A 23609-nucleotide genomic window follows, 5' to 3' on the forward strand; every position below is an offset into this window, starting at 1 on the left:
TTTTGACATATTTTTAACAATGTTTATATACTGTGATATTAATGATATTAATAATTAAATAATAATTGTTCCCTCAGTTTAATTTAAGTGTTTTATTTAATAAATTGAGAGAATGGATTGTTAAATCAAGGAAATATTTTTTTTCCATGACACACTACATCACACTCTATTACTTAGGAAGAAAAACAATCAATTAATTAATTATTTCTAATTTAATTTATTTATATATTTAATTTATTATTATTATTATTAATCATAATAATAATAACAATAATAATAATAGTAATGTAATTGTACTAAACACCGCTTAACCGAGAGCATTACTAGCTGGCTAGTTAACGTATGCTAGCTAGTTTCCCAGTACACACAGCACTAGCTAGCTAGCTAAATATGCTAATCGGAACACAGCCCGATTGTGAGGGTAACGTTTGAAATAAAAGGTCTGTTAAACCAACTAGTTTAAGTTTAACGCTATTTTTAGACACGTCGGACTCTAATTCATTTTAATTCGTTTTTAATTCTTTACTTTTTCGTCTACTTTAGTCGGTATTTAAGTAAAATTGCAGTACTCAAAGCTCCTCTTCCGTCCCTGACGACGACAGTGTTTACCTTAGCAACCATGGAGGCCATGGAGAAGGACAGCGTTACAGAAGCAGATAAAATACAAATTAGTGAACTGCTGGAAGACTTGAGGTAAGAAAACGATTATTTAGAAATAGCTAGAGCTAATTTAGTCCACGAGGGTTTAAAGGAAATCATGCCCCTCTTAAAACGAGCCTGTATTCATCGGTTGAGTGCCTACAGCAGCGTTAGCTAGCTAGCTGGGTGTCCAAAAGTTTGTGGACACCCCTTAGTGAATAATAAAAAATTAATGTCAGCCTGTAGAGAAGTACTGCCAATAGAATAGGACTCTCTGGAATGATGATGATGATGATGATGATGGTGATCACCCACCTTCCTGACCTCACTAGCTAACACTCCTGTCGTTGAATGCAATCAAATCCTCACAGCAACGCTCTTCCAAAATCTAGTAGAAAGCCTTCTTCCCTGGAAAGGCTGGAAAGGCTGGGAAATCAATACCCCAAGGAGCTGATCCTGCTTCTATTGGAGTAATAATCTCTACTGTTCAGAGAAGAAGGAGGCTTTCTAGTAGATTGCTGGGAGGATTTGATTGCATTCAGCAACAAGAGTGTTAGCTAGTGAGGTCAGGAAGTTGGATGATGATGATGATCACCACCTGACCTCATCCAATAAGTGTTGGATGGAGCTCCACCATCCATTATTCCAGAGAACACAGCTCCTCATTGCTGGGGGGCTTTATATACACCCCTCTATAAGCCCACACCTGGCATTATTAGGCAGCATGGAGCCAATAGGGTCATGGTGTGGATCTGCTCCAGAGGGTCCTATTCTATTGGCAGTACCTCTTCTCTACAGGGACTAGACAAGCTGTGTGTGCATTTGCACATCTGTGTCAGCAATGGGTGCAGCTTAAACTAGCTGAATGTAGCATTTGTTAGAAGTGGTGTCCACAAACATTTGGACATATTGTGTAGCTCAAGCCTAGGGGGCTTCACGCCGCCTCTCTAGCCCACGCCTGGCATTATTCAGCAGCATTGTGGCTATAGGTGGATGTTTGTTTATCTGCTCCAGAGAGTCCTATTGTATTGGCAGTACTTCTTCTCTACAGGGGCCAGACAAGCTGTGTGTGCATTTGCACCTCTGTGCCATTCATTAGAAGGGGTGTCCACAAACATTTGGACATGTAGTGTAGCATCACAGACGGCTGACAAACAGGGCTTCAGAGATGGCAATACGATGCCGAAAACGACCGTTAACCCTAATAGTGTTCTCCTGGCTCTCTCAAGCATGGTAGATGATCAGTTCTCCTTCAAGACTGAAGATCTGCACGACAAAAAAGGTCCCGTAGGTCCCGTGTGTCTTCACTGAGCTACTCACCTGTAGCTGATGTGAGTTTCTTTCATGCAGGCGTTCCAATGCAGCGCTGCGGACCGAGACTGAGATGCTGGAGAGCTACGTCAGTCGCCTGGACCCCCGTGCCCTGGGTCCTCAGGCTGTGTCGGAGTCTTCGGGCTCTGTTCCATCGATGGAGATGGGGGTGAGTGAATATGTCTTATGAGTCTCTTATGTCTTCCAGCAGATGACCGTAACGCTCCCAAGCTTTCAGGAAGCTCCTTTATGCCATGATCCTTTTTTTTTTTTTTAAGCCGTATTCCGGGCGCAGGAGGGACTCTAAAGCACGGCGGCCGTCTCAGGAACGATCGCAGGTGCTGACGCTGGAGCAGAAGTGTGGCATTGCTGAGAGGGAGATGGAGGAGATGAGGGACAACTTGGAGAAGCTCAGAGAAAGCTCAGAAAGAGTGTTGGACAATTACAAGGTTATCTTCACCTGTTCTTTTAAGCTCAAAGTGGGATCTGTGCTTTAGGACCATCTCTTACCTTTAGGCCTAAGAAATCCTGCTTATACCATTGGGACAAATAAAGTAAACAAATGCAGTCCTTATAATCCTACAATATCTGAACGCTACGTGACGTTATTCAGATGTTAGAAGTCAGAAACACACAGATTTGGGTGCTGGGATAGATCAGTTATACGATTTGGACAAAAGTATTGGGACACCTTCTAATTCTTTCTTTCTTCAGAAATCAGGGGTGTTAAAAAAGTGCATTTCCGGCTTTTGTTGAAGTACCGAATAAGTAATGAACGCATTCAGCTACTTTAGGTTGCACCCATTGCTGACACAGATGTGCAAATGCACATAAACACACACAGCTTGTCTAGTCCCTGTAGAGAAGTACGGTCAATAGAATAGGACTCTCTGCAGCAGATAAACAAACATGACCCTATTGGTTTCATGTTGCCTAATAATGCCAGGCGTGGGCTTATAGAGGGGTATAAAGCCCCCCAGCATTGAGCTGTGGAGCAGTGGAGGAACTGTGTTCTCTGGAGTGATGGATGCTGGAGCTCCATCCAGTACTTCTGGGATGATGATTTGGGGTGGTGTTCATCATCCAACACTGCTCCTCCTCCAAAATCTAGTAGAAAGTCTTCTTCTCTGGACAGTAGAGACAGTTACTTCAACAGAAGCAGGATCAGCTCCCTTTAACACCCTTGATTTCAGAAGAAGCTATGAACAAGCAGGTGTCCCAGTGCCATTCCATTAGGCTCTGTTAGAACCAGGATGTAGTGGTGTGGTATGTGACTTATGAACCTGAAGCTCTGTCTCTCAGCACAGTTTTGGGTTTTCCTTCCTACGCACTTAATTCAGCTAATTACTAATCATTAGCAGCCCTGTTTGTTCCCAGCCCCAGAGGTGATAACTGCAGGAGTAATAACTTCTGGCCCTTTCGATTCTGTTTAGGCCACTATTGAGGAGGCCGATATCCGGCTGGTGGAGGTTAGGAAGGCGAGTTACGAGTTTGACCGAGATGTGGCTAAAACTCTGAAGAAGCAGGGTGTGAGGATGGATGCAGAGAAGGTCACACGTTACATTAGGAACAGAGTGAAAGCCAAGGTAAGACGGAAGGCGTGTATCCTGATATATAAAAAAGGGAGATGTCTAGACGGACGTCTGGAAGGACGTCTGGAAGGAATGATATTTGATCCTGGAGACCAAATAAGAACAACTGACTTTCATTTAAAGGACACCAATCAGCCAAAACATTAACACCACTGACAGGTGGAGTGAAAAAAGACACTTGACAAGAACCAAACTCTGGGTCAGAACTTCTCCAAATCATCAGGCCAGTCTTGTGGGGTGTTACCGGTATACCAAAATTAAACAGAGAAAGACCAACCAGTGAACTGGTGAACCCTTGGTCATGGGTGCCCAAGGCTCACTGATGCTCATGGAGACCTTACCTCACCTCACAACTTCCAGGACTTAAATAATCTGCAGCTGACGTTAGTCTTGGTGCCAGATACCAGAGCAGGACACATTCAGAGGTCTTGTGGAGTCCATGCTCCAAATGGTCAGATCTGTCGTGGCGAAACAAGGGGACCAAAACAATATTAGGCAGGTGGTATTAATGTTATGGCTGATCGCTGTATGTATTTTCACAATTCCGACGAAGCCTTTAAGCTTTCAAATGGACCTATACACTTGGTCCAAGTGCCATGTTTGTAATAGAGTGTGTAAAAGAGAGTCCCAAAAGTACTGGATGGAGCTCCACCATCCATCATTCCAGAGAACACAGCTCCTCCACTGCTCCACAGCTCCTCAATGCTGGGGGGCTTTATACCCCTCTAGCCCACGCCTGGCATTAGGCAGCATAGAGCCAATAGGTTCCAGAGAGTCCTATTCCATTGGCAGTACTTCTCTACAGGGACTAGACAAGCTGTGTGTGTGCATTTGCACATCTGTGTCAGCAACAGGTGCAACTTAAAGTAGATGATTGCGTTAATTAGAATGAGTGTCCACAAATATTTGGACATATAACGTACCATCTGAAATAATCATTCATGAACTGCCTTTGCAGGAGACTCTGATACAGAGGCTGCGTCTGAAGAACATGGTGCTCCGCACACAGAAGCACAAGCTGCAGCTGCAGCTGAGGCACAAGGAGGAGATGGGGGAGGCTCTTCACAAGGTGGACTTCCAGCAGCTGAAGACCAAGAACAGGCAGTATTTGGAGCAAATCGACAAACTCAACCAGGACCTGCTGCGCCTCAAACTGCAGGATGGAAACACGCTGCAGGTCTGCAACCATTACAAGGTACTGATCATCCATCTAGAACATTAGATGATAAACTATCATCTAGAACACAGCTAAATACTGTATCTAATGCCGTCTCTCAGCAGTGAGAGAGTTTTACTGTAGAAGCTCCAGATCTCATCAGAACAGATAAAGCAGCTGAACATGAATCCAGTAAAAAGGAGAAACAAGAGCTTCTCATTCTGAAGAAAGAAAGTAGTGAGATCTTGTCGGTGAGCTAGTCTGAAGAACAGAGCTCGGTTCCTCCAGGTTTCTCCTGGATGCCCCCCAGTCCAGCCAGCACAGCGTGGAGGATGTGTTCAACTCCATCAGCAGCAGCAGCAGCAGCAGCAGCAGCAGCTCACCTGATTTACCATCATTAAGCCCTGATTTACCACCAAACCAGGTGTTGATCTGAGGAGAACTCTAAATAATACTAGACTCCATGAGAGAGGAGAACTTTGGAGATGTTCTAATGATGAACACAGTGATGGAGAAGCTCCACCACTTTAGTGTTTATTCTAATATCAGTGATTTACTGAGCAGATAAGCAGCTCTTTACTTGCCATAGGTAGAGCAGCATGTGGGCTGAGGTGGTAGAGTAACACTACAGGATTTTACACTAATATGAATCTATGGGTTCTGCAGCGTTACACAGCAGCAGTTCTGGAGAGAGGTTCTCCTCCTGCAGCTCCACCACCAAAGCTCTAACCATAGTGCAGTAGCAGCAGCAGCGTTCCGGCCCAGAGTGGGAATGACGGAGGCGCCCTGTTAGTTCTCCCTGTTCCAGTCAACTCATCAACTACACAACTGGGACACCTTAAATCTACTTTTATTTATATTTCAAATATTTTTAAAATATGTTTATAGACACCGATCAGCCATAACATTAAAACCACCCCCCTCGGTAGGTCCCCCTCGAGCCACCAGAGCAGCTCTGACCCATCGAGACTAGAAGGTGTCTGAAGGGATCTTGCACCAAGGCTAACGTTCAGCAGATCTCTTAAGTCCTATAAGGTGGTTCTGTTGTTAAGGGATCTTGGGCAGCTCCACCACCAAAGCTCCGTAGTGCAGTAGCAGCAGTGTTTCGGCCCAGAGTGGGAATGACGGAGATGCCGTTCTCCCCCTGTTCCAGTCAGTGGAGCATCAGCATCAGATCCTGAAGCTGCTGTTAAGTCTCACACCGTTCAGTCAAATCAGAGTGGGCCGGTTTGATACACCTCTACGCTTCTTTCTCTCTCTTGTAGAAGGAGCTTCAGATCTTGACTCTTCAGTCAGAGGCGCTGAGCAGTGACATTGTCTCACGTGAAGACATGCTCAAGAAGATCGAGAAGGAAACTCAGCAGACTGAGAAGGTCAGTATGCTTTCTTTTCATTCATCATCAAAGCCTTTTGCCTGGGATAGACCCCTCTTGGCCAAAGCCATGATCAATTCAGTAAAGCTACAGATACGCTATGTGCACAAAAGTATTGGGACGCCTGCTCATTCATTACCTCTTCTGAAATCTAGGGGAATTAAAAAGAGCTGGTCCAGCTTTTGTTGGACTAACTGTCTCTACTGTCCAGAGAAGAAGACTTTCTACTAGATTTTGGAGCAGGAGCATTGCTGTGAGGATTTGATTGCATTCAGCAGAAAGAGTGTTAGCGAGGTCAGGATGTTGGATGATGATCACCACCCAACCTCATCCCAAAGGATTGAATGGAGCACCATACAGCTCCTCCACTGCTCCACAGCTCCTCAGTGCTGGGGGGGCATTATTTATACCCCTCTAGCCCACGCCTGGCATTAGGCAGCATGGTGCCGATAGGTTCATCATGTTTATCTGCTCCAGAGGGTCCTATTCTATTGGCAGTACTTCTCTAGTGTGTGTGCATTTCCACATCTGCAATTTAAAAAAGCTAAGTGCATTCATTTGAAGGGGTGTCCACAAATATTCGGACACATAGTGTATCAAAGTCAGCTGAGTCTGAGATTATTTCAGTCTTTCTACAGTAAAAGTTCTCGGTGTTAAAAGTCTCTCTCGCTCTCTGTGTGCAGGAGCGAGCTAAAGCCGAGGCCAGGAACAGGAAACTGAGAGCGCAGCTGGCCGAGTTCCGCGTGCCAGATGTGCTCAGCTACGTCAAGGTCAAGGCCACGCACACCAAGCTGGAAGAGAGCGTCAGGGCTTGGGAACGCAAGGTGGCGATCGCTGAGGTGGGTGGAGAATAAGCTAAAGCAGAAGACACTCATTTAGTGCTTCTGGGCTCCCCCTACAGGTGTGGAGTATACATCACTTTTACTCCACTGTTGTAAATACAATCACGCTTTGAGCGCCCCCTCATGGACAGCTGTACACATGCATTTGTTGACGAGCTGAGAGCAGCACGGGCCTCCATGAGCATCAGTGATCCTTGGGTGCCAATGACCCGGGTTCATGGTTCTCTGGTTGTCTTACCTTGGAGCACTTTTGGTAGGTACTGACCACTGCAGATCAGGAGGGAACACTCCACAAGACCTGTCTGATGTTCTGGAGATGTTCTGACCCAATCTAGAACATCACAGTCTGGTTCTTGTTAAAGTGCCTCAGATTCTTACGCTTGTCCATTTCACCTGCTTCAGCACCTTCATCACCTTCAAGACCTGACTGTTTCCACCCCTCGACAGGAACCATCGGACCCAGATAATCAAGGTTATGGTTGATTTAGTCGAAGACAGTGGTTAGCAACCCTGCTCCTGGTGAGCTACCTTCCTGCAGGCTTTAGCTCCAACCCTAATCAACCCCACCTGATCTAATTACTGAGTGAGGCAGGTTCAAAGGTTTAAGGCTCAGGTACAAACCGTAGGGGTTCCTAGCATGTTGTATGTGTCATTAAATCACGTATTTCTCTGCAGATGGAGTTCAAGACGCTCAGCAAAGCATGGAACAAGCGCCGGGCCGCAGCCGGAGCAGCACTGGCACACATTTAAGCATCTAACGCTATGAGGCTTCATTACGTGCTCCATGCAAGAGGTGCTACTGTAGACCAGCCCAAACACAGGGTTCACTGTTCACCTGCTGTTAGGACTGCTGTTCAGACTGTATTAATAAACTTCCTGTGTGCATTAGCCCATGAACTCTCAGGGGTCCTGTGTGTATGTGGGTCCTTATTCCTCACTCTCACAACTACAGATCTTACACCTTAGGTCCATAGCAGGTACTGAATGCTAAGCATTGAGACTATTAAGTACTTAATAAAGCTGCAGTTTAAAGGAACGATCCAAAAAACAAACTGTATGTCTGAAAGATAGACCGGTACACTATTTGGACAAAAGTATTGGGACACCTGCTTGTTTATGGGTATAAAGAAAAAAAAAAATAGAGCTGATCCTGCTTTTGTTGGAGTAACAGTTTCTACTAGATTTTGGAGGAGCATTGCTATGAGGATTTGATTGAATTCAGCAACAAGAGTATTGTTAGTGAGCTCAGGATGTTGCATGATGATCACCACCCCAACTCATCCCAAAAGTGTTGGATGGAGCTCTACCATCCATCATTCCAGAGAACACCGTTCTTCCACTGCTCAATGCTGGGGGGCTTTATACCCCTCTAGGCCACGCCTGGCATTATTAGGCAGCATGGTGCCAATAGGGTCATGTTTGTTTGTCTGCTGCAGAGAGTCCTATTCTATTGGCTGTACTCCTCTACAGGGACTAGACAGGCTGTGTGTGTGTGTGTGTGCACGCATTTGCACTTAAAATAGCTGAATGCATTTTATTAGAAGGGGTGTCCACAAACATCTGGATATATAGTGTAGCTTAAAAGGAATAGTTTGGCAAAATGTCCATTTAACCACAAAATAATCCTTACTCTAATTAATTAATAAAAAATAAATATATTTAATTAATTTAAAATATATATTATAAATAATTAGTTACATTAAAAATGAATGTATGAATGTTTAAAGCCTTTTTAAGACTAAAGCCAAATTCAAGACAAATCAGACATGGCTCAAACAGGAGGCAGCGAGCGACGCCAGCATTATTAATGAAAAAGTTTATTAGTTAGTGCTGTGTATATTAAATGCTACATACAGATATTTAGCATGAATGTCACATCCATCGCCACATGAAGTTTTCTTACTAGCTCATCCACAATCTACAATTTGAAAAAGCTAAAGAGGAGTAATTTGTGCTGTGAAGCACAAATACTTTAAAACAGATTACAGGAACTAACACAGCAGGCATGCACAAGGCAGAGCGCAGGCGCACAGAGGAAGGCCAATGAGCTCCCCATCGCCCGAAAAAGGCCCGGGCCCAATCCACGTTTGGTCTTACTGAAACACCCTCCTCTACGGCCCTGGCCCTGCCACCAAGGATATAGATATTTATATAGAAATTTGTAACAATATTAATTAAAAAAATTAATATACAATGCAAATGTGAGAACCCAAAAACAAACAACCAAAAAAAACATGAAATACATTTTTTTTTTGTTTTATTTAAATCCCAACTGCTCCGAGTCTGTCTTTTCTTAATGCCTGGAGTTGGAAAAACAAAGCCCCTTGATATCAAACATTGGATAAACACACTATTAAGATGTAAAATATATTTTTTAAAAAACAAAAAAACAGCAAAAACACAACGGAGGCAGAATGGAAACCCCCACCCCAGGACTCGCACCTGCTTAAGGCCAAAGTGTCACACATATGCGAGAGCTCCGGTCACACTGAGTTTTTTTAGCGGACACTACTGCAGGACAGCAGAGCCTTCACCTCCACACACACACACCCACCCACACACACCCACACACAGACAGACATTAATACTGCACAGCCCAGAGGCCCGAGCACAGACCTGCCCTGAGCCTGCTGATCTACTGCAGAGACCCACACCGACACAAAGCACGAGGGGACCCCAGGCTCTCACACTCACACACACACTCACACAAAATCGATCGCTCGCTCGCTTCCTCTCCCTCACACACCAAAGCCATCATGGTCACGTTCTTCCCAAATGTTCCAAATCTTACTACAGACCAGCATCCAATTAGGCAGCACGTGTGGAGAACTTGGAGAACCGACAGTTGCGGCTTACGCCATCCTTTCAAGTTCCAGGGTAGCTAATATGAAAAAGTTCATACTGTGGAAATAAAGTATTATCAGAATAACGAGCGAGGTTCTTTAAAAAACAACTACCTAGAGCAACTAGACCACTTTAAAAACAACGGGAAAAAAAAAAAAAAAAAAAAAAAAAAAAAAAAAAAAGACATGCAATCGAGTCAGCCCTTATAGGCCCTAAACACATGAGACATTCCCTTACATCATGGGGCAACCTAGAACCCATTGCTTTTCCTTTCATAAAAAAAATAAAATAAAATAATAATAATAATAATAATAATAAGAAGAAGAAATTCTTTTCTTACGATTGGTACAAAAAAGTAAAGAGGGCGGGGCATCAGCATCGGCTTACAGTATAAACGCAGGCAAGATAACCGGGACTGGCATAAACAAACGGAAAAGAAGATTACCTAAACAAATCTATACAGGCTGTATAAAGACCACACTCCTGGTGCTGTACACGGAGGACTCGGAGGGTTAACATGAGCACTAAAGCGAGAAGGCCTAGACGAGGTGAAGGCCGTGACCTCCGGCCCTCGACACGGAGGGCAACTACACCCACACTCATCTCGTCCTCATCCGCACACTGGAAAATAAACTGATGCGAAATGAGAACGGGGCGACGAAACGCTGTAAAAGACACCCAACTGTGAAAACACGCCATCAGACAATCCAACTCTACACCTAAAAATCTACAAAAGAGAGAAATTAAAAATAAACAGGGACGAAAAAAGAATAATAATAATAATAATAAAGATTATTCCACATAATAAAAAGCTACTTATAAAATAGTTAAGAAAGACAATGCAATATCTAATAATGACAGGACTGGTAAACATGGAGCATACATACTAACCTATGTACATACAGTAACACAGAAAGCCTTTTCAGGGTTTAGGCAATTTCAGGACAGCATTTTTTTTCCTTTTCTTTTCTTTTTGTGGTAATAGGAACTGTTTGTATACAAGAGAAGTATATATTTCTATATAGTTTCTATATATTTACGTACATCGCAGTGAAATGTAGAAACCGTGGTGGGCCACGATGCTTTAGCTGGTTAACCATCTGTCCCTTTGGGGTGTAGTACAGTACATTGGTGGTTGGGTTGGTTGGTTGGTTGGTTGGTTTTTTTGTTTCTTTTTTAATTTTTTGGTACATACCAGAGTTGCCACACTGAGGGGCACATATACTTTAACATACACACTTACAGACAGCTTTAATAGTTTATAATAGCACAACAGAGGCTAGTCCCCCCTCGTCCGCTTCTTAACATCTCGTCAAGTTACTCGGCCAGCTGAGGGGTCACCTAAAACGCAGGCAACATAGTTTCAAGTGGTGACTCGAGGAGATGTGTATGTACACGGCATGTTTCCATTCTTTGTGCTGTAGGACAAGGGAAACATGCTCCTTCATATCGGAGCGCGGCTAGAGGCTGAAAAACGGCGCTCCTCTTAAACCAAACAAAAACAAAAAAATCATTTGTAGCCGCGAACTAAACTCAACAGACAGGACGCACGCGAACGACACCCCAAACGTACTAGCAAGAATAATCCCGTAACAAAAACGCCAATGTCGTCAGGAGAATAACAGAACGATCGATTCCTAAAAGATTCATCACCACACAAAAGCAGCACACAACACTTTTTTTTGGGGGGGGATTTTTCTGTTAAGTCCAGCACTCCAGAAATCAAACGGGGCAAATCAGGATGATCCAAATAAAAGTGTTATTAAAACTGAAGGTGAGCCTCTACTGGCAAACAGGGCCTTTAAGTCTTGGTGCTGCATTTAGCCTTCCTTTCTGATATAGACGTTTATGCAGAACTTTTCAGGGGACCCTTTCTTCACCACCAAGATACTAAAAACAGACTGCGCTCTTTCTCCTTCAGCTCATTTTGGATATTTAGACTAATTTTAGGTCATTTAGAATAACTGTTTAGGTCATATGTTGTAAGAAGCTGTAAGAAAATGCCTCTAATTTCCATCCACTTTGTGTCAAACATAAAACAGGTGAGATGCCTCTTGGTATTAGAGGAACACCAATTAATCATCAGGTAGGGGTATGTGCAGATTATTAGGTTATTAGACGAGTTTCTTTTTCATATTCTCCTTTTAGAGGGAAACCTGGTAGATATATATTTATATAAAAGAACCAAGACAACTTATAAACTGCAGGGCTTGTGTTTGCTTATGCAGAATCTGGCAGTAGAGAAGGGAAAAGGAGTGGACAGGACTGGAGTGGAAAGGAGGAGTTCACTGAATGAGAGAGGGCACGGGGTATCCCCCTCCTTCAGCCGTGTGCTGGACTGTGTGCTCCTGGAGAGCCCCCAGGTCGGCGAATCGCTCTCCGCACCACACACACTTAAACTGTGCGTCCCTGGAGTGCACGCTCTGGTGTTTGGCCAGGTGTTCCCGCTGCTTGAAGCCCTTGTCACAGCTGGCACACTTGTACGGCTTCTCTCCGGTGTGGACGCGCCGGTGCCGGTTCATTTCCGACGAGTACTTGAATCGCTTCTCGCAGTCGGGGCACTTCAAGGGCTTCTCGCGGGACGGGTCGCAGCGGTGCTGAACGAATTCCGAAGAGGACAGGAAGCGGCGGTCGCAGAGGGAGCACTTGAGCGGCTTCTCGTTGCAGTGGGTGGTCTGGTGGCGCTGCAGCGTCGTGGCCTTTTTGTAGGCCTTGCCGCAAACGTCGCACTTGTACGGCTTGTCCGGGTTGGTGGGGGTGGTGGAGGTTTCGCCGCACTTGTGGCGCAACAGCTCCCCGGACTGGCTGAAGCCCTTGCCGCAGGAGGCGCATTTGAAGAGGTTGTCCATGCCATGCACATGCTGGTGGTAGAGCAGGTGGGACGGCTGAAGGAAGCCCTTGTCGCAGAGGTTGCATTTGAAGGGACGGTCGGCGGAGGCGGTGTGCGTGCGCCGGTGGCGCACCAGGGCATACTGCTGCTTGAAGCTCATCTGACAGTCATCGCAGTGGTAGGGCCGCTCCTCCGAATGGGTGCGCTCGTGCTGCCGCAGGTCGGACGGACGTTTGAAGCCCTTGCCGCAGGTGGCGCAGCGGAACGGCCTGGCGCCCTGTGGCTGGCACTGGTGGTGCAGCAGCTCGGACGACTCCTTGAAGTGCAGCTCGCACATGTTGCACTTGAAGAGGTGCTCACCTGAGTGGGCGTACATGTGGCGCACCAGATGGGAGCGGTGCTTGAAGCTTTTCTCGCACACGGCGCATTTGAAAGGCCTTTCGGAGCTGTGCGTGCGCTGGTGGTGCGCCAGGTGGGACGACTGGCTGAAGCTTTTGTCGCACGTCTCGCACTTGAAGGGCTTCTCGCCCGTGTGCACTCGTTCGTGGCGGGTGAGCTCGGACAGGTGTCGGAAGCCTTTGGAGCACACGGAGCACTTGTAGGGCCTGTAGGGGGCTGAGGACTCAAAGGTGGGCTGACCTGAGGAGCCCACCGCAGCACTACTGCTGGCTGAAGCACCGTCGTTGGATGGCTGGCCCGGGTTGGCGCCGGACGAGGTGGGAGTCGCGTTGCCCGAGGAGCCGGGCCGGTAGGTCTTCTCACAGATGGAGCACTTCATGGGGTTGCCGCTGTTGTGGGCATTATGGTGCTGGGCTAGAGACGTGAGCAGTGAAAAGCCCATCTTGCACACTCCGCACACAAAGGGCTTCTGCTCCACCTGCACGCACTGGTGCTCCAGGAGATCTGTGGCCTGGTGGAAAATCTTCAGGCACTGTGTGCACTGGAAGGAGCGATCCTGACTCACCATGCACTGGTGCTCATGAGGGTTGGCCAGGTGGGAGATGTCATGTCCACAGGCTCCACACTTGTGTCCGCCCTCGCTGCCCACCTGCAGAGACGGCTGTTGGGCCTGTGCTGGGTGCTGCTGCTGCTGACTGTGCTGCTGGCTGTGATGTTGTTGCTGCTGCTGTTGTTGCTGCTGTTGTTGCTGCTGCTGCGACTGCTGCTGCTGTAACGCGGCATCCGGCTGCAAGACGATGCCATATACCGCGCAGCCGAGGGCGTTCTCCGCCCCTGGAGGTATGGTGTGGACAACGGGAGGCGGGGCAACAGCATGCTGCTGCCACGCCTCCGTCATCCGCGCTCTGGTGTAGGGATTCAGCTTGGTGCCGTAGTGGGACCTCTTACCATGAGAATCCAGGGGAAAGGGATTGTTGGACTGGCCGCGGTGGGACAGGTGGGGGGGCAGAGAGGAACTTATTTTGACGGTTCACGGGACCACCACAAGAGAGAAAAAGGTCAAAAGGATCACCCCAAAGCCCTCGGGAGCACTCGCCTGCCCCAGAAAAGCTCAGACCACAGTGTGTGTGGGCATCATCCACGAGGAGAAAAACGCAAACAAGCGTCCTGAAGTCGTAGAGCAGCTCCTGCCTTCAGACCTCCCTCAAACTGGTGCAACTCCTGCAAACAGAAAGCGAATTACTGTTAAAAATATGAGGATAACAAACATTTCATTTAGAGACTGACTGATCATGGGTCAGGATCATGTCAGTACTAAACTCGAGCCCACCAAAATACCTGAATGAGGTGAGATCTCATCACCTTTCAACACATTCAGATTAAAACAGGGTTCACAGGAATCATCCTGTATCTGATCTCACTCAGTAAAACCCTGAGAACCGGGGGAAAGCAGCACCTCCACCGCGGTGTTGCTGCCTCCATGCTGGGCTGGAAAAAGAGGGCTGCGGAAGAACGGAGAAGGAGCTCAGCTCTGCCGAAAAAAGCCATTGTCTTGCCTGGAACAGAAACATCTCTACCTTTCTACATGCACAAAGAGCGGGGGATGCATATCTTGCCTAGCGGGATACCTCCGATCTCACAGTATGGAGCATCTCAAACACCTACAAGAAGCGAAAAAATGTTAGGCATTTGTTTACCTCTTAATAACCTGAGACTGGGTCTAATTTGGGATTCAGCAGTTAAATGAGAGCCCTAAGCTTCGCTCACATCCAGAAGCAAGCCAGAAAAAAGTTTCTGTAAGTGGGGATGAACCTCCAAAAGCTGAAAGTTAAAACATCTGCATGATCTTATCTTATAAGAGTGGAAAAAAAGGGAAAGAAGCACTGTGCAAAAGTTTGGGCACGCCAAGAGAGTCGAGCTCCAGTGTAGGAGTGTGGAAGGAGCCCAAGACTGGCGCATGGAGGGCCAGGGGGAAGCAGCACCTTCACCGCGGCGTTGCTGCATCCATGTTGGGCTGGGAAAAGAGGGCGGTGGAAGAATGGAGAAGGAGCTCAGCCATTGTCTCGGCTGGGACAGAACCATCTCTACCCTTCTGTATGTACAATGAGAGAGGGGTGAGAGTGCCCAACTCGGTAGAGACGGTCTGGCACCGTGAGGAGCAGCTCAACCAGCTCCGAGAGGCGAAAAGATGAAACTTGATGAATTAGCCAACATCGGCCACAGACACGCGTCTGTTTACCTCTTATTAAGCTGAACCTCCGTGTAATTTGGGGCTCCAGCGACTAGATGAGAACCATAAAAGGGGATATCACCGCTCACACCGAGCAGAGAGCCAGAAAAGTCAATAAAATCGGCTCCTTTTGTTCCTTTTTCCATAATAAGCTTCAGCTAGCTAGCACTGGATCCCCGAGAGCCGCTCGCACCGTCCCGCTAGCATTAGCCACATAGGCTAGCTAACACCATCCACGCTCAAAGGAGGAATTATAGAGGTTTCTACAAGCAGCTGTAATCGTGTACATACCTCTGAGAGCCCGTGTATCAATACGATTAATCTCGGCTGTGTTTTTTGTGGACCCGTGTTTATCGCTGTGGGTCTCGGAATCGAGGCCTAAATCTCATCCGCGGAGTTTCCTGGTCGCGTCGAGCCGCAGGCCGCTGCGCGTCTTGCGGCTATAAATGAAAAGGAAGCAGTGGAGAGTGTCGGTGTAAAACGCGCTGGAAATTAGTTTATATATTTCCCAACTCGTCCGGCATCAATCCAACAATAATTAGAAGCCCATTTTGCACTTATTCAGGCTTTTAACAGCAGCGTTTGTCCAGCGAAACCCCCCACAGTTGCACACAGGAACCTGAATAACTCACAATCGCCGAAATTCGATTCAGTTTAAAGAACCGATTCGCTCGAAGTGTCCGTTTCGGTGAATCAAACGTAAGATTCAACTCATCTGATTCATAAGCCACTTTTAGTTCAGTATTGTTGTTTTATAGCTGTTGTACAACTTTTTAGATAAATTATTGATGTGGCCTAAGAAACCAAGGCTTGGTTGTAGTGCAGTCTTCATGGTAGACTTGGCCATGGCTCAAAATCATTGGTGTTGCGTCGGTGTAGGGTTCAATCCCCTGGTCAGGCAACCACACGTGGCACACCAGTAACAGTCCAATAAGACTCTCCTTATAGGATTCTCCTACCTGTGTAACATGATTCCAATATAAGTCTCTATGGATTAAGTGAAGCCCATCCACAGCCCCAGTCCAAATTTCTACACTCACAGACTATGGATCTATTTCGTGTGATGTCCATCATATTAAATTTGTGATTTGGCAGAGCTCCCAGCATCGACGGCCTTTATTAAAAGCCAAGTCCACACTTCGGCCCTCCTCCAAGTCCACACTTTGTTGATATCAACAATGCGAGAGCATATATACATTATACAATTTTGTGGCAACAACAGTGTTGTTGTAATACATTATTGGTATTACACTGTTATCTACAGCGGCTCATTTCAGATTGGCATAATGCCATAATGATGATACCTTCAATTAATGAACGAATGCATTTGAATTCTCTGAATTTGTTCACTGCCTTTTCGGCTGTACTGGTCAGAGAGCTACAAACACTCCTATATAAGATCTGACTGCCCCAACCTGCTTTCCAAGGGGGCTCCGTTGCAGGCCGCACCAAAGGCCGCAGTATCGTTGTGTAGAGGGCACTGGTGTGCACCCCTTTTTTGCACCAACATAATAAATGGGACACCCTACAGCCTTACGGTTCTTATTTGATATTAAGCCACTGTAACTGATTGTACAATATATACTAATTTAAGAAAAAAAACAGAAACTCAGCCACAGTTTACAGAGTGAAAATGCAATTAAATGTACAGAATTATTTTTAAATATATTATTATGTTCTAATAATATTATACCAATATATTAATCCCTTATTTCTATGACTTTATTATGTTAAATAGTGAAAGATTATTATTGGAATCCAGCAAGATTGGAAATTGCAAATCGGTTCTCAAGATTCACTATGAAAAGATTCGGTTCAGCAGAACGATTCGTTTACTACGGGCAGCAACTACACCACAACACACCGGAACCTGTAATATTTTGAAAATATTCCGAAATAAGAATAACTTTGTTTTTTCGTTGCGTTTTTTGAACGTATAAAGGCAACCTGATGCACGACACGTAGCGTTTTGTTATCTTTATAAATATTTGATAGATTAATGATTAATAATCGCATCGGCACGAGACCTCTTTTAGGGCATTTTTTGCGGTTGCAGCAGCTGATTTTATAAGCTGGTTAGGTGAGAGAAATGTATTAATAGTTATTTCTATACATTTATTCGCATTTCTGATTAATATTAGTTGTTTATTTAATGTGAAGCGCTTATTGGAATAAACGGAACTAGTTTGGGCAGATCCTGTTGCAGGGGGGCTCTCTAGCAGAGCGACACTTTTTGTTTTCGACGGGGAGCTGCAGCTTCAGGCTGAACCGTTTCCGCCTCACTTTTGCGTTTTAGTGGCTTTTAAAGTTGAATTTTATTAAAACAAAGGTATTTTGTAGTGCAGTCGTGGTTAAACCTGACAAAAATGTACATATAAGCCCCCCCCTCCTCGTTAATCACAGTGTTTAGGCTTGTCAGTGTCTAAAATAAAACTTTAATATAAGTGATAAAGAGCAGCTGATTAATTAATGAGGGAAGAAAAGGAGCAGAAGAGCTGAGAGTGCAGGTGAGTTCATTTTCTTTTTGCTGTAAAATCCTTTACAGTAAAGAGATTTCTATCCCCCCCTTAACCTGTACTTCCCCTCACTGGCCACTTTATTAGAAACCCCTACCCTGTGCTTCCACTCACTGGCCACTTTATTAGAAACACCTACATTGTGCTTCTGCTTACTGGCCACTTTATTAGAAACACCTACCCTGTGCTTCTGCTTACTGGCCACTTTATTAGAAACACCTACCCTGTGCTTCTGCTTACTGGCCACTTTATTAGAAACCCCTACCTTGTGCTTCCACTCACTGGCCACTTTATTAGAAACACCTACATTGTGCTTCTGCTTACTGGCCACTTTATTAGAAACACCTACCCTGTGCTTCTGCTTACTGGCCACTTTATTAGAAACACCTACCCTGTGCTTCTGCTTACTGGCCACTTTATTAGAAACCCCTACCTTGCGCTTCCACTCACTGGCCACTTTATTAGAAACACCTACCTTGTGCTTCCACTCACTGGCCACTTTATTAGAAACACCTACCTTGTGCTTCCACACACTGGCCACTTTATTAGAAACCCCTACCTTGTGCTTCCACTCACTGGCCACTTTATTAGAAACACCTACCCTGTGCTTCTGCTTACTGGCCACTTTATTAGAAACCCCCTACCTTGTGCTTCCACTCACTGGCCACTTTATTAGAAACCCCTACCTTGTGCTTCATCGGTTATGAATATTGCGACTGTACTCTGTGTGTTTTCAGTATGCTGGTTAATTACAGCAGCAGCTCTGAAGAGGAAGGTGAAGTTGTTGCTGGACAAAGCAGAAAGCGGCAAAGACCAAATGGCAGCGACGTCAGCCCCCGTCGTAGGAAAAGGGAGAGCACAGGAGGGAAAGACGGGACGGAGAACAGGTTTGGTGCGTGACTGTGAGAACTGTGGAATACTTTTCTCTTTGTTTGGTTCTTTAACTGAAGTCTTTTATCTTTTTAGGGTGGTCAGGGATTGTGTGCAAGAGGCTGTTGCTGGTCAGGCGTCCCGACTACCCCTGCCCTCCACCCTGCTGGACATGTTTCAGGACACTGAGGAGCGGCATGTGGACGACTGTTTGGAGCATGGAGGACGGCAGCGGTCCTTCCAGCACGAGCGCGGCAACTGGGCCACTTACGTTTATTTACCATGTAAGCTTCACTCATCCATGCGGTTGCTAGGTTGGTCCTGCACAGTCACAAGGGTGAAACCCCTTGCTTGGTGGTTGCTATGCTGTTGCTAGGTAGTTGCAATGGTTTCTCAGGTAGTTGCATTGAGATTGCAAGGGTGTTGCTGGGCAGTTGCTATGGTATTGTAGGTGGTTGCTAAGGTGTTGCTAAGTGGCTGCTAACAATGTGATATTTTGTTATTTTCCTATCACCCGTCCCGTTGGAATACCAGATGAGCCCGAAGACGTTTTCCTGGAGTTACTGGACGGGCTGAGGGTCAGTGCTGCGGCTCATGGCGTGTCCCTCACCCTGGCAGGAGAGTTCCATGTCAGTGTCTCCAAAACGGTGGTTCTGCGACACCACTGGATCCAGCCAGTGGTGCAGTCTCTGCGTGCAGGCCTGGCACCATGCAGGAGGTCAGTATTTACTGTGGAAAATACACTGACATAGTGGAATGTCAGAATTAGAGGTGGCACTGATTCAACACCAGATATCAGAGGAACAATTGATATATCTGATCCAATCCTGTAACAGATCTGTCCTGAAACACAACACACTCCCACTGTAATGTAGTGTGATGCGATGTTAGCAGTGTGTGAGAATAATGGTCTACTTAGAGGCTCATTTTAAAAGTGAAGAGTTTCAATTAAAAACAGCTTATTTTAAAGAGCAGCAGATTTTAAAGCAGCTTTATGTGAAAATTGGGCTCCCCTACAGCTGGGAAGTGTCATTTACTTTCACTCCACGACAGCAAATACAAATCATGGTAGGCGCATCTCCTCATGGAGCGTTCTAAACATGCGTTTGTTGACAGGCTGGGCGATACAGAACCGGCATTATTACATAATGTTGCTTTAAGGATCATGGGCCCTATTTTAGCGTTCTTTAGGTGAGCCATCAACCGTGCAATGTGCAGCTTGATTTAGGGCGTGTCAGTGGGTCTTTGCTATCATAATGACAGGATTATCTAAACACATCTCATTTCGAGACCACCATGCCCATCAGCGTAGATATTTTCATAAGCAGAGTTGCTGTTTAAACGACGCAGGTGGAAATAGGCGTGAAAACAGTCTGCTAGCGGGGTGTAAGATGGCAGTGAGCATCGTGAGGCGCCCTGTGCAGGGTGTAAGATAGGGGGTTTAATGTCCAAGTGGTATCAGCCCATCGCTGTATCACGCTATCTTTATTTAGAATTAATTTATAAATGATATTTATGAATTTATTTTATATTTCAACTTTTTATTTATATATATATAAAGTATACACTTATTATTAATTATCAGGCCTAAATAAAAAAAACGCTGTTTTCAGATGTTAAAATAAATAAATAAATAAATAAATAAATAAAAAGATTTAGTTCTTGGTCCACATTTCATTACTGTGTAGACTGTCTCTCTCCCTTGATTGAATGATCAATTGATGAAGTAAAAATAGTCATCGAAAATCTGTTGTATCTAACTGTGATCATGTTTTCACAGTTTTGTGTGTCTAGCAGATAAGCTGAAGGTGTACTCCAATGATGAAAAAACAAGGTATGTTTTGAATCCTTATTTCTGTGTGTTTTTATATTATTATTATTATTATTATTATTTATTTTTTTTTGTCTCCACAGCATAAACTTGTATCTCAAGGCCTAATCAGAAATTCTCGATGTCTCTCTGACTCTCTGGCTGCAGGACCTTTCTAGGAATGGAGATCTCCATAGGCTGCACACAACTACTGGAGATAGTGAAGAGAGTGGATGCGACCATGGAGGAGTTTAACCTCAGCACTTTCTACAAGGTACACTATATGGACAAAAGTATTGGGACAAAAGTATTTTTCCATGAAATCCAGGGTTTTAAGGAGTTGATCCAGTGAAGACTCTACTGTCATCTACAAGTTTCCTTCTAGATTTTGAAGAAGCATTGCGGTGAGGATTTGATTGCATTCAGTGACAAAAGCATTAGTGAGGTCAGGATGTTGGATGATGATCACCACCCCACCTCATCCTAGAAATACTGGATGGAGCACCACCATCCTACCACTGCTCCACAGCTCAATGCTGGGGGGCTTTATACCCCTCTAGCCCACGCCTGGCATTAGGCAGCATGGTGCCTCTAGGTTCAGATATGTCTGCTCTAGAGAGTTCTATTCTATTGGCATTACTTCTCTACAGAGACTACTGTGTGTGCGTGCCATTGCACATCTGGGTCAGCTGAACGCATTCATTAAAAGGGATGTCCACAAACATTTGGACAAATACTGTACTTCCCATTTCCACTTCATGGAAAACTTACCAACAGATGGCGCTGCAGACGTTAAGGTTTGTTGGCTGTAGTTGATGGAGTAATGTGAGGTACTTTAGGTCATGATAGGTTTATTGATAACAGTTTCAGAAACCACATAATCAAGTCTATTAGTGATTACCGAACACCTCCAAACACTGAGGAGTGTCTGATGATTTAGGCCTGCACCTAGCACCATGCTAACTGGTGTCCATAAGCTTCCATTACTTGTTAGCTACAGTATGTCCTGACTGATCGACTATCGTTGGGTTTATGAGGAAGACCACCTCAGTCTGATTTAGCTGAGAAATGCTGTTTGTCATCTTAATGTACTCAGTGGTGTCTCATTCCTCTTCCAGGATCCATCGTTTCATGTGAGCCTGGCCTGGTGCGTTGGTGACCTCACTGAGAAGCTACAGGGCGCATGTTTATCAGAGTTGCAGGTAAAGGCCTCCACTTAATCCTATCAACAGAGACCACCACTTGCTAGACTTGTGGATATTGACTGGTTCAGATTTTACTATCAGGCTTTTTTTCTTGCCTGGCTGAACTGTAGTGACCTGTTGACTGAACTTTAGTAACCCGTGTTTATTTCTCTGTACAGAGTCTCGTGGACGGCCATGAAGACGGACCCTTTCAGATAAGGCTGAGTTGCAAGGAGCTCCGCTGCAAAACCGGGAACAAGGTTTTTCTGTTCCCTCTGCAGTGATGCATTATAATTAATAAGCATTCAGAAAGATTTTACCCTGACAATCTGTAAATGCCTTCTGACAATCCAGATTCAGATAGTAGCCTTTTTAATGTGAAGTTTTTATAGTGTGAAATAAGGTAATAAAGTTTTTTTTTTTTTTTTACAAAATCTCTTGATTAAAAAACATATTGATTGATTAAACATTTTTCTACTACACACTTACGATCACACTAGATACTGAATAATTCATAGTGGATACTAAAACTTTCTTAGTGAGTGTTAAATAATTTGTGGTGGATACTGAATAATTCATAGTGAGTACAGAATCATTACCAGAGGATACTAAAGAATCCATTGTGGCTATAGATCAATTTATAGTGGATACTGATTAATATATAGTAGATACTAAACAATTAATTGTGGATACTGAATCATTCTTGTGAATACTGAATTTTATACTAAATACTGAATAATTCATAGTGGATACTAAGGAATCTTTGGTGGCTATAGAATAATTCATAGTGGATACTGATTAATATATAGTAGATGCTAAACAATTCATAGTGGATACTAAATCATTCATGTGAATACTGAAATGTTATACTAAATACGGAATAATTCATAGTGGATACTAAAACTTTCATAGTGAACATTTAATAATTTATAGTAAATACAGAATAATTCATAGAGAATACTGAATACTTTACAGTGGATACTAAATACTTCATGGTGGATACTGAATAATTCATACTGAAAACTAGAATCCATGGTGGCTACAGCAAAAATCTTAGTGGATACTGAAAACATTAAATATTTCATAGTGGATACTGAATAATGTATTGTAGATACTAAATAATTCATAGTGGATACTAAAAACATTAAATAATATATAATGTATACAGATTAATTCATAGTGGATACTGAATAATGTATTGTAGATACTAAACAATTAATTGTGGATACTGAATCATTCTTGTGAATACTGAATTTTATACTAAATACTGAATAATTCATAGTGGATACTAAGGAATCTTTGGTGGCTATAGAATAATTCATAGTGGATACTGATTAATATATAGTAGATGCTAAACAATTCATAGTGGATACTAAATCATGTGTGTGAATACTGAATTTTATACTAAATACTGAATAATTCATAGTGGATACTAAAATTTAATGTGAACATTTAATAATTTATAGTAAATACAGAATAATTCATAGTGGATACTAAACAATGCATAGTAAGTACAGAATAATTCATAGAGAATACTGAATACTTTACAGTGGATACTAAATAATTCATACTGAAAACTAGAATCCATGGTGGCTACAGCAAAATTTTGGGGAAACTGAAAACATTAAATATTTCAAAGTGGATACTGAATAATGTATTGTAGATACTAAATAATTCATAGTGGATACTGAAAATATTAAATAATATATAATGTATACAAATTAATTCATAGTGGATACTGAAATGTATTGTAGATACTAAACTATTAATTGTGGATACTGAATAATTTATAGAAGATGCATAATCATTCATAGTGGATTCTGAATAATTGAATAATTCGTACTAAAAACTAAAGTTATAATGGATAATGCATGGTCGGTACAGAAGAATTCACTGTGGATACCGAACAGTTCATACTGATCACTGCATATGTATACTGCACAGAACTGACAGTATAAATCATTTGGGTTCCTGAATATTTATATTAAGGCTTAATATAAAACACTGAACTCT

At 44.1% G+C, this 23609-nt stretch overlaps 3 protein-coding genes across 4 annotated transcripts; 2 read left to right on the plus strand and 1 right to left on the minus strand.

The window, feature by feature from the left end:
- The first annotated feature begins 623 nt into the window (after nucleotides 1–623).
- Nucleotides 624–7767, plus strand: cfap263 (cilia and flagella associated protein 263). The gene is made up of 8 exons (XM_072663856.1): nucleotides 624–693; nucleotides 1990–2119; nucleotides 2229–2399; nucleotides 3384–3536; nucleotides 4501–4737; nucleotides 5964–6071; nucleotides 6755–6910; nucleotides 7589–7767. The coding sequence occupies exons 1-8, from the start codon at nucleotides 629–631 to the stop codon at nucleotides 7661–7663; spliced, it is 1095 nt and encodes a 364-aa protein (XP_072519957.1). The 5' UTR covers nucleotides 624–628; the 3' UTR covers nucleotides 7664–7767.
- A 947-nt stretch (nucleotides 7768–8714) lies between these two features.
- Nucleotides 8715–15848, minus strand: znf319b (zinc finger protein 319b). The gene is made up of 2 exons (XM_072664307.1): nucleotides 15508–15848; nucleotides 8715–14207 (listed from the first exon to the last, which is right to left on the minus strand). Exon 2 carries the CDS (start codon nucleotides 13882–13884, stop codon nucleotides 12043–12045), a length of 1842 nt encoding a protein of 613 aa, XP_072520408.1. The 5' UTR covers nucleotides 13885–14207; nucleotides 15508–15848; the 3' UTR covers nucleotides 8715–12042.
- usb1 (U6 snRNA biogenesis 1) lies at nucleotides 15622–22019 on the plus strand. Of its 2 annotated transcripts, none has more exons than XM_072664309.1 (8): nucleotides 15622–17723; nucleotides 18470–18619; nucleotides 18699–18886; nucleotides 19137–19320; nucleotides 20383–20436; nucleotides 20581–20686; nucleotides 21531–21614; nucleotides 21776–22019. In XM_072664309.1, exons 2-8 carry the CDS (start codon nucleotides 18471–18473, stop codon nucleotides 21878–21880), a joined length of 870 nt encoding a protein of 289 aa, XP_072520410.1. In that variant the 5' UTR covers nucleotides 15622–17723; nucleotide 18470; the 3' UTR covers nucleotides 21881–22019. The 2 variants fall into 2 exon arrangements, with proteins under 2 accessions (XP_072520410.1, XP_072520411.1); XM_072664310.1 differs by having other exon boundaries at nucleotides 15624–17723; nucleotides 18488–18624.
- Nucleotides 22020–23609: the final 1590 nt, after the last annotated feature.

This window comes from Salminus brasiliensis, chromosome 19, assembly GCF_030463535.1.
Source record: "Salminus brasiliensis chromosome 19, fSalBra1.hap2, whole genome shotgun sequence".
Taxonomy (NCBI): Eukaryota; Metazoa; Chordata; class Actinopteri; order Characiformes; family Bryconidae; genus Salminus; species Salminus brasiliensis.

Coding starts and splice junctions, on each gene's coding strand:
- usb1 (XM_072664309.1), top strand. CDS start 18,471: ATGCTGGTTAATTACAGCAGCAGCTCTGAAGAGGAAGGTGAAGTTGTT. Junction 18,887..19,136: donor CACTTACGTTTATTTACCAT/GTAAGCTTCACT, acceptor TTGGAATACCAG/ATGAGCCCGAAGACGTTTTC. Junction 20,437..20,580: donor TCCAATGATGAAAAAACAAG/GTATGTTTTGAA, acceptor CTCTGGCTGCAG/GACCTTTCTAGGAATGGAGA.
- cfap263 (XM_072663856.1), top strand. CDS start 629: ATGGAGAAGGACAGCGTTACAGAAGCAGATAAAATACAAATTAGTGAA. Junction 694..1,989: donor GAACTGCTGGAAGACTTGAG/GTAAGAAAACGA, acceptor TCTTTCATGCAG/GCGTTCCAATGCAGCGCTGC. Junction 4,738..5,963: donor AGGTCTGCAACCATTACAAG/GTACTGATCATC, acceptor TCTCTCTTGTAG/AAGGAGCTTCAGATCTTGAC.
- znf319b (XM_072664307.1), bottom strand. CDS start 13,884: ATGACGGAGGCGTGGCAGCAGCATGCTGTTGCCCCGCCTCCCGTTGTC.